This window comes from Cryptomeria japonica, unplaced genomic scaffold (genome assembly GCF_030272615.1).
Source record: "Cryptomeria japonica unplaced genomic scaffold, Sugi_1.0 HiC_scaffold_201, whole genome shotgun sequence".
Lineage (NCBI taxonomy): Eukaryota > Viridiplantae > Streptophyta > Pinopsida > Cupressales > Cupressaceae > Cryptomeria > Cryptomeria japonica.
In genome coordinates this window covers 264,024-275,209 of record NW_026729023.1, presented here as the reverse complement: position 1 = coordinate 275,209, position 11,186 = coordinate 264,024, and the positions used below count along the sequence as shown (strand labels likewise).

The 11,186-nt window shown below is 33.0% G+C and overlaps 3 protein-coding genes across 3 annotated transcripts; all 3 read right to left on the bottom strand.

Moving 5' to 3' along the window:
* Positions 1-2,536: 2,536 nt before the first annotated feature.
* LOC131868278 (UDP-glycosyltransferase 74E1-like) lies at positions 2,537-4,259 on the bottom strand. Its single transcript, XM_059215628.1, has 2 exons — positions 3,713-4,259; positions 2,537-3,612 (listed from the first exon to the last, which is right to left on the bottom strand). The coding sequence occupies exon 2, from the start codon at positions 3,569-3,571 to the stop codon at positions 2,699-2,701; it is 873 nt and encodes a 290-aa protein (XP_059071611.1). The 5' UTR covers positions 3,572-3,612; positions 3,713-4,259; the 3' UTR covers positions 2,537-2,698.
* A 3,054-nt stretch (positions 4,260-7,313) lies between these two features.
* LOC131868270 (UDP-glycosyltransferase 74E1-like) lies at positions 7,314-8,204 on the bottom strand. Its single transcript, XM_059215615.1, has one exon. It carries the CDS (start codon positions 8,202-8,204, stop codon positions 7,314-7,316), a length of 891 nt encoding a protein of 296 aa, XP_059071598.1.
* LOC131868269 (UDP-glycosyltransferase 85A2-like) lies at positions 8,201-8,812 on the bottom strand. The gene has a single exon (XM_059215614.1). The coding sequence runs from the start codon at positions 8,810-8,812 to the stop codon at positions 8,201-8,203; it is 612 nt and encodes a 203-aa protein (XP_059071597.1).
* Positions 8,813-11,186: the final 2,374 nt, after the last annotated feature.

Below are 11,186 nucleotides of genomic sequence, written 5' to 3'. Positions count from 1 at the left end.
CATAACAAGCCTAACGGCTAATAAGGGAGAATTTTATAGTTCAACGTAGAATGATGGTTGTGTATCACACTAGGAAAAAAATTTATATATAGATTTAGGATTTAATTTAATATTTTATTACTTTTTGGTTTAAAATATGTTTAATCTAATTTTTATTAGTTTGTGATTATGTTTTTCGATAGGATTGTAGGTATAATCACATTCTTTGTGTTTCTAAATTTTAAAATCGAGGGTTAGCAAATTTGAAATATAATCATTATTTATCAATATACGTATCAAAATTTGAATTTTTATGTGTAGAGTTGTGTATATAAAGATGTCATCTTGACACACTTTGTGCATCATCTTATAATAAAATAACAAAACATTAAAAGAATGAAGAGCTTTTTCCTTTAAATTGTGTGAATTATTCATCACTTATGATCTACTATCTCTATTGCAGCTTCCTCTCCAATGTGGATTGCTTTCATTTCTACGACAATTCAATCCTCTTGTATAGGATGCATTCCTTCTCATAGCCATCTTTCAATTCTTCTCTTTCTACATTATAATCTTCAATTTATTCCTCTTCTTCTAGGTAACACAAATCAACACCTCCATCAAAATTAGCTTTGTCCCATTCATTTATTTATGCTCTTGGAAGATCTCATTCAAATGTTTTTTATCCATTACTATTTTTTCAAACTATTCAAGGGATTTAATCTTTCCTACTCTAATGGTTCCACTCATTATTTAATCCTTGACTCAATGAAATTCCTCTCTAATAATGGCTCTTGCCCACAAGGTGAATAATTGTTCTCACCATTCTTTTTCACCTTCTTATAACTCTTCAACACCTTTGCTATAGATTTATCCTTCTTTTCTTGCTCATGGTTCCATAAATCACATTCCTCCACTAGACACCATAACTCTTTTAACTCAATCTCTAACTTTTGTAACTCCTTTTTTATTGTTTCTTTGTTAGCTTCTTTCTCTTCCTTTGTCTTACTCTTCCTTCCAATTTGGTTATCTTCTTTTTCACATCATGATATCATTCCATATTTGACTTTACAGCCAAAGTTCAAGCACATGGCTACACTTCCTCCTTGCTTCCTCTAAACTCTCACTTTTAGAACAAAGTGGTTCATCACAACACAACATAATTCATTTAGATCAATGATACATATTTCTCACAAAAATTACATCTCCCTTGTTCTTCTTAAACATTAAATTTATGGTTTCTCTCGACATGGGATGTCTTCTAAGTTGTAGCAGCAACTTTGACACTCATGGGCCTCCTCTAAATTTATAATTAGTAATTTCTTCATTACTACATAGGCTAGTTGCATTTTGCAGTGTTCTACTTTGTTATGTTTTTTCTCCTTCCCCAACTATGTGGTTTTCCTCGGACTCCTCTAGCTCTAAACAACCTTATGCGTTCTCACATCACAAGAAACATTGAAGACCTTAAATTTCATACCATAGAGCATGTTGAGAATAGAAATCTTTGTAGATGAACTTGAAATGTAAATCTCAAACCAATGTCAAAGATGACACAATGAGCTACTACCTAATGCCAAAACCCATGTATTATGTCCTCCTTAATGGAATGCACAAATCTACTCACATTCCTCTTTCACAACCAATCTTTCATCATTTTCATAAACTGTGCAAATTGCCCTAATACCAAACTGATCCAAACACCCACCTTAGCACAAACCTCCAAATATGACTTTTCCAATACACACAAACATAAATTTAAGAAGCATTAAAGATTCTTTATTACTCACAACAAACAACTACAAAAGGAAACAAATAGATAATGTTATCCAAAAGGGTTAATTAACTAAAAATAAGAGAACTTAGAAAATAGCAAGAGAAATATTTCTATTAACCAAGAAAATATTTTTCATACCTCAAAGCTCAATTCTTCTATCATCATCTTTCCCCCACGTTACAAATCTCTAGCCTAAATATCTCCTCTCATTACTCTCAAAGACACTTACTCTTAATCAAGCTCTAACTCTCTAATTATAGAATCCATGTTGCCACAATTTCTAATAGTCTAACCCACTAAAATCTTCTACTAAACATAGTAAAAACAATTAAAAGAATCTCCTCCTAAAAATTTAGTTGGTGATCAGCGCCTGAGTTTTAGGAGTCCATTTACATCACTTTTAAATATAGTTACTATATTTTTTTATTTTACAATATATGAATAGTTTATTACATTATAATTTTATGAATTTAATATTGCTACACCTTGTAAAATAATACCTTCAATATTAAAAATTAAAAATTTAATTTATTACTATTAATTAAATAAAAAATCTAAGTAATGAGTAAAACAAATTTTTAAAAAATTTCGAACCTTATCATTGAATTAACATTTTATTTTATATCATCAATGTCCATATACAAAACTCAATCCAATAAAACCAAAAACACATTTGTATTATCAATTAATACACCCTTCACTATCTACATGAAGAGTTTAGCAAAATTAAAACATGGTTAAGGTCTATTTTTAGCAAAATAGCTGTTAACACAATATTGTTTTGATTTTACCACAAGTTGCCAAACGAGAAAGAACGTTTTGTGACAGCATGGATGACATACCTTATGTGGAAGTAGGACACGAGACAAAATGAAACAAAACATATCCCTTTCTCCGGGATAACAAAAGAAGTGAAACAAAATAATGGCTCCAAAAAGAAAATCATTCATTCAGTTGTCGCTTCATGGCGGTAACGAATAGATTAAAATTATTCGATGAGGATCCCCCGTCCTTGACTGCATCCCTAGCAATAATCTTCAATTTTCTAGCTCCCTCTCTTATTTCAAGGCCTTGTTCCGATTCCAGCAAAATCTCTACGCCTTTTACAAACTCTTCCTGCTCTATCATTCCTTGGCTATTCGCATTCAATGGCAGACCCAATTTCCACACATCCACAACATACGTGCGGTTAAGAAACTGGTCTGCAAAATAAGGCCAACAAAGCATGGGCACGCCCATGGTGATGCTTTCCTGCACAGAGTTCCATCCACAGTGAGTCACAAAACAGGCTATGGAAGGATGAGATAACACCTCTAACTGTGGCGCCCACGAAACTATGCAACCTCTATCTCTCACTCGATCCAAGAAACCAGCAGGTAAAACAGCTTGGCTTCCTTTCATTAGATCGGAGCGCACAACCCACAGAAATGGTCTCCGTGTGGCCTCTACTCCCAGAGCGAGCTCTTCCAATTGTTTTTCACTCAGAACTGCCAAACTTCCAAAAGATATGTAGATCACAGAGTCTGCACACTGTTTATGTAGCCACTGTAAGCATCCTGTATCATTTTTCCAGAAGCTTGGAAGAACCTTCGTGGTCGTCCTGCTATGGAGAAACTCGGGAGGAATTAGAGGACCTATTGGATAAACGCCCACTTCTTTAGACAACGTTTCGACAACTGGAGCTTCAATCTCTAAGAAAGAATTGAAGAGGACCCATTTGATGGGCTTGATTTCTTCTCCCATGCGAATCCCTTTCCGGAACATGTATTCGCCTGCCCACAACCACGGAAGATCTCCAGAATGCAGCGCCGGCATGGAGGGGAGATATTTTGTTTTTTTATTTTCCTTTGGAATTCCTTCACATAAAACCCACAAAGATGAAAGAGGTTTTTAAATGTCGTTTCCATCATAAAAATAAATGCTAAAATCGATTGAAAGAGTATGATTTTATGTTACCATCAGAATGAAGGATGCCAAGCTAGAGCAGATGGGCACTAAAGTAGCGAATGGCGAAGAGTGAAACAAGAGCTGTGTGAAAAGCGGCGAGGGGAAGTTCATGGAGCGTGGCTACCGCCTGTAAGCCAAAGCACATCCAGACGTCTGCAATTATACAGGTGACCTTGTTTTCTTCTTCCCTGGCGTTTATTTCCTGAATGACTCTATCAATTACAGAAGGCCCCATGTCCTTTGCCAACAACTCAATTCCATTTTCAATTCCTTCCGGAGTATCCATTAGGGGGATTTCAACGGGAACGGATATCATTCGGATGTTATCATGAATGAAGGAATTTGGAGTGTTGGCTGTGAGTATGCGGTTATGATTGGTGTCGGAGTTGAGGAAAGTGAGGAGGAATCCATGGGAGACGAGCTTCCAGGCGAGCTGCATCATGGGATTAACGTGACCCTGTGCAGGAAGAGGAATGAGAAGAGCGTGGGGAGCCATAGCTTAGTTCTGTATCCCTCTCCAGACCGACACAAATCTATTATTCTTCTCAGCAAAGAAGCCAAAACAGAATGGATAACTTAAAAGTTTTTTTTGTGGATGACAGAAAATCTTCATTATAAAAAATATAATGGATTAAACATCATTTTGAGAAGGGACCCATGTGCCTGAAAACTTGTTTTTTAAAACTTTGCCTCTTGGTATTGTTAAAGGGAATAGCCAAACCCACTATTTGATGTTGCAATAGAATAAATTCGAGGTGCTTTCCAAGTTACTATATCCTTTGCTATGTATAGATATGGCAATCGGAATATTTTAATGAAAAAGGACAGATAAATAAGAAATAATTTTATGGTTCACCGTAGAATGATAGTTGTGATAAAATATCAGAGTAGAAAAGTGGATATATATAGTTTTATGTTTATTTAATTTATTTTAGTTATTTTGATATATCTATTGATTCGAGATTTATTTTAATATTTTGTCATTTTTTATTTAAAATATATTTAGTCTAATTTTTAATAAATTGTGATTATTTTTTTGTAGGATTGTAGGCATAATCACATCTTTTAAGTTTCTAAATTTTAAATAATCAAGGTTAACAATTTTTAGATATGATCATTATTTATCAATATAGGTATCGAAATTTTGAATTTATATATATAGAGTTGTGTAAGTAAAGATGTCATCCTAAGACACTTGTGCATCATCACATAAGAGAATAACAAAACATCAAAAGGACAAAGAACACTTCTCTTTTTTGCATGGATTAGCCATCACTTTTGATTTATAATTAACATTAGTGATCAATAATAATCATCCATCAACAATCATCAAAGATAAAACTAAATAATTTTTCTAACACAACTTTTCATCAATTTGCATCAAGCATTAATATAGATTCAATGGCTAGCTCAACAACATACATTATCACATCATATCAATTTCACATCAATTTCACTGCCACTCTATAACTTTTTATCATTGTTAACTTAGTTTCAAGACTCAACCAACGTGCAAGTAAGTCTTAAACAAACCTTATATAGAAATCCCAATGTTGTTCCTTATTGCCACTTTTTTCTTTCTTTCTTTATATATTGTTGCATAAATAGAAGCTGTGAATGTTTGAAAATAATGATTATGGTGTTAAAAATAAATAAAATTAAAAATGGATAGGTTGTACCTATAAATAAGAATTGTTACACAATGTATCCCAAACACATAATTTAGCTATGATTTAATTTATTTCTTCTCTCTAATCTAGAATCTAATTTTAGATCTTAAATATGAGCATTCTATCATAGCATTACATCAATTAAATTTTAAATTATATTGATATATTTCAATTCAATTTCAAATCTTTTTTAATTTCAATCTTAGTCCACTTTAGTTGACTTATATACCTTGAATATATTGACTTTTTTTAAAAACATTTCACTAAACACTAACTAAAATTTATTATGTAGATCTTTTGGTAGAGAATAACTTGAATTCAATTAAATATATTGTATCAATCATAAAATGATAGTGATACATAAATTGTATAATAGTCTAGAGAAGATAAATTGAGTATAATTTAGAACCATAGATAAATTGAAGAGATATTTTTAAAAGATGGTAGAGCACAACTTGATAATCAAATCGAGAAATTATTAACAAAATTGTAAAAGATAGAAATAATGCATCAATTTTTTTTAGATAATAATTTGTTACATTGTAACGGCTTTTTAAAGCCTTGGTTTTTCCTATAAAAACTACCTATAGGAATAAATTCTCAAAAACTAACCAACCTAATTTTATTAATTATTTAAGCCAACCAAGAATACGTAATATTCTCCTGCATCTCCCCCCTCCCCCCCTCCCCCTCACATTAATCTCAACAAAGGATAAAACATTCTATGGGTTGATCACAACAACCCTTCTGGAGACTTTGACCAAGCACCTTAACCTATCCTCCTTGCTCACCCAAAAAATACCAAACTAATCTCATTGATTGAAATCTTTTTTATTGTAGAACTTGCAACCATTTGCACAACATGAGAGAATATTAAGTGTTTCCAACCTTCTTGCACAATGAGTCACCTTTCCTCCAAAAGTTCACATCTCTTCCAAGTGTGTCTAATGTCTCCTCTAGTGCTACCAATGATAAAACAACTCTCCTTTAAGAGTCTACATCTCCTTCAATTATGTCGAATCCCTCCTCTAATGTTGTGGAAACAATACCTTCTCCAATGTACAAAACACCAACCAAATGTGAATATGCCAAGTGAACCCACAAGAAAATCTAACCCCCTTGGTCCTTGAAAGGATAAAAATAATGCAATCCCCACTTTTCTTTAGGGACACAAATGAGAAAAGGATGTGCTTCTCATGCATGGATCACCACTAAGTGAGAAGTAAGCTCGACATGATAACAAATCTCCTTCCTTTATTTTCGCCATCCTCCAATGATATCTTGTTATTCTTTATTCATTTGATATCTTATTTGACTCTAAAATAAAACAAACATGTGAATCTTCAAAAACATAAATGACTCCAAGAATACAAACAACATTTGATATATGTGTGTTCATAATTACTATATTTTTTATTTTATAATATATGAATGATTTATTACATTTTAATTTTATGAACCTAATATTACTACATCTTGTAGGATGATGCTTTCAACATTAAAATCTATTTAATTTATTAGTTTTAATTATAAAAATAAAAAAATCTAATTACCAAATAAAACAAAAAATTAAAATTTCTCCATATCTTATCATTGAATTATAATTTTATTGAATTATAATTTTATTTTATATATTAATGGACCTATACAAAACTCAATCCACCAAAAAATTTTTAAAAAACACATTTATATTAGTAATTAATACACCCTTCACTATCTACATGAAGAGTTCAGCAAAATGAAACCATGGTCAAGGTCTATTTTTAGCAAAATACCGTTTAACACAACATTGTTTTGATTTTACAACAGGTTGCTGAACAAGAAAGAACATTTTGTAACAGCATGGATGACATAACCTATGTGGAAAGTAGGACACAAGACGCAATGAAACAAAACAGATCCCTTTCTGCAGGATAACGAAAGAAATGAAACAAAGCAAGTCATTCATTCGGTTGTCGCTTCATGGCAGTGACAAATAGATTAAAGTTATTCGATGAGGATCCCCCGTCCTTGACTGCATCCCTAGCAATTATCTTCAATTTTTTCGCTTCCTCTCTGATCTCCAGGCCTTGTTCCGATTCCAGCAAAATCTCTACACTTTTCACAAATTCCCCCTGCTCTATAATTCCTTGGCTATTCGCATTGAATGATAGACCCAATTTCCACACGTCCACAACATACGTGCGGTTAAGAAATTGGTCTGAAAAATGAGGCCAACAAAGCATGGGCACGCCCATGGTGATGCTTTCCTGTACAGAGTTCCATCCACAGTGAGTCACAAAACAGGCTATGGAAGGATGAGATAACACCTCTAACTGTGGCACCCACGAAACTAAGCAACCTCTATCTCTCACGCGCTCCAAGAAACCAGCAGGTAAAATAACTTTGCTTCCTTTCATTAGATCGGAGCGCACAACCCACAAAAATGGTCTCCGTGTGGCCTCCACTCCCAGAGCAAGCTCTTCCAATTGCTTTTCGCTCAGACCTGCCAAAGTTCCAAAAGATATGTAAATCACAGAGTGTGCACACTGTTTATCTAACCACTGTAAGCAATCTGTGTCATTCTTCCAGAAGCTTGGAAGGACATTCGTGCTTGTCCTGCTATGGAGAAACTCAGGAGGAATTAGAGGACCTATTGGATAAACGCCCACTTCTTTCGACAACGTTTCCACTACTGGAGCTTCAATCTCTAAGAAAGAATTGAAGAGGACCCATTTGATGGCCTTGATTTCTTCTCCCATGCGAATCCCTTTCCGAAACATGTATTCGCCTGCCCACAACCACGGAAGATCTCCAGAATGCAGCGCCGGCATGCAGGGAAGATATTTCATTTTTTAATCTTCCTTTGCAATTCCTTCACATAAAACCCACAAAGATGAAAGATGTTTTGAAATGTCATTTGCATCATCGAATAAAAACTAAAATCGATTGGAAGAGTATGATTATATGTTACCATTAGAATGAAGGATGCCAAGCGAGACCAGATGGGCACTAAGTAGCGCATGGCGAAGAGTGAAACAGGAGAAGTGTGAAAAGCGGCGAGGGGAAGTTTATGGAGCGTGGCTACTGGTTGCAAGCCAAAGCACATCCAGACGTCTGCAATTATACAGGTGACCTTGTTTTCTTCTTCCCTGGCGTTTATTTCCTTAATGACTCTATCAATTACAGAAGGCCCCATGTCCTTTGCCAACGCCTCAATTCCATTTTCATTAATGCCTTTCAGAGTATCAATAGGCGGGATTTCAACGGGAACGGATATCATTCGGATGTTATCAAAGAAGGAATTTGGAGTGTTGGCTGTGAGTATGCGGTTATGATTGCTGTCGGAGTTGAGGAAAGTGACGAAGAATCCATGAGAGACAAGCTTCCAGGCGAGCTGCATCATGGGGTTAACGTGACCCTGTGCAGGAAGAGGAATGAGAAGAGCGTGGGGAGCCATAGCTTAGCTCTGTAGCCCTCTCTAGAGCGACACAGATCTATTATTCTTCTCAGCAAACAAGCCAAAATATAATGGTTAAGTAAAATAACTTTGTGAATGATAGAAAATCTTCATTATAAAAAATATAATGGATGAAACATCATTTTTGAGGAGGACCCATGCCTGAAAACTTTTGCCTCTTAGTTAATATCGTATAGTTCGATCGCACTGTCTAGTTTTTCGACTCTTCCTTAAAGACATAGTGAACATTGCGTTACGCATTATCACATCCGCCATAAAACACTCTCTGCAATAACGTTTGAACATTGTGATAACCAGCTGCAGCGGCCCCACCGAGTTCAGCTATATATTAGTTTTCTTAAACTTTGCCTCTATGTACTGTTAAAGGGCATAGCCTAGCCAATCTTTAATGTTGCACAATAAATTCGACGTGTTTTCCAAGTTTCTATAGATATGGCAATCGGAATATTTGAATGCAAAAGACAGAAAGATTTGAGAATTTTATACTAATATAATATCACAGATAAATGTATATAGTTTTATCTTTAGTTATTTAATTTATTCTAGTTATTTTGATACATTTATTGATTTGAGATTCAATTGAATATTTTGTTTCTTTTATTTAAAATATACTTAATCTAATTTTTATTAACTTATGATTGTAGACATAATCACATCTTTTATGTTTCTAAATTTCAAATAATCAAGGCTAGCTATTTTTAGATATGTTTATTATCTATCAACATGGGTATCAAAATTTTGATATATATATATATATATATATATATATATATATATATATATATATATATATATATATATATACAGAGAGAGAGAGAGAGATGTGTATAAAGATGTCATCCTAAAACACTTGTGCATCATCACATAATGGAATAACAAAACATCAAAAGGGCAAAAAACACATTCATCTTTTTGCATGAATTAGTCATCAATTGTGATTTATAATTAACATTAGCAATCAATAATAATCATCCATCAACAATCAACAATTGACACTAATCATCAAAATAACACTAAATAACTTATCTAACACAATCCCTCATCAATTTGCATCAAGCTTTAATAAAGTTCAATAGCTAGCTCAACAACATAGATTATCACATCACATCAATTTCATTGTCAGTATTAACTTAGACTTAACTGCTATTGAAGGAAGTCTTAAAAAACAATCCTTATATAGAAAGCCCAATGATGCTCCTAGTGTCATGCCTTTTTTTCTTTCTTTATATATCATTATACAAATAAGATTTGTAAGTTCTTGAAAATAGTTATTATTCTTATATTAAAATCATGAACAAATATGTATATGGTTGTATCTATTAATAAGATTGTTGACACAATGTATCCTAAACACATAATTTAACTATAATTTATATCTTCTCTCTAATCTAGAATGTAATTTTAGATCTTAGATATGAGTATTCTATCACAGCATCACATCAATTGAAGTTAAAAGTGTATTTATATATTTTAATTTTTATACAAATCATTTTTAATTTCAATCTTAGTCAACTTTAGTTGACTCACATACCTAGAATATATTGATTTTATTATTAAACATTTCACTAAACATTATTATAAAGGTCTTTTAGTAGAGAATAACTTGAACTCAATAAAGGATGCTAAGTGAATCATCAAATAATACATAGAATGTATAATAATCAGATAATTACTGGGTCAATTATAAAATAATACATAGATTTAATAATAATTGAATAATTCAAACTTTTTTTAAGATTGCCTTAATTTCTTTAGTATATTTAAAACATACTAATATGGAATAATGTATACCCTATATTATATATAGAGAAGATAAATTAAGGAGATATTGTTAAAAATGGTAGAGAAATTTGATAAAAGCCATTATTACAAAAATTATAAAACATAGAAACAATGTACCAATTGTTTTTAGATAATAATTTGTTACATTGTCATGGCTTTCTATAGCCTTATTTTTTCCTATGAAAACTACCTATGGGAATAACTTCCAAAAAACTAACTAACCCAATTATATTAATTTTAATCAAACCAAGAATAATGTAATATTCTCCGACATTCCCCCACTTATAATATTAATCCAAATAAAGGATGCGACATTGCATGGGTTGATCATAGCGACCCTTATAGAGACTTTGATGAAGCAGCTTCACCAATCCTCGTCATTCACCTAGGAAACATCAAACTGACCTCATCAGTGCATCTCCTGAATGTATAACCTACAACCATCTACACAAGATGAGAGAGGATTAAGTGACCAACTTCCTTACACAATGAGACACCTTTCCCCAGAAATTGCACATCTTCTCCAAGTTTGTCTAATGCCTCCTCTAGTGTTGCACATGAGATAACAACT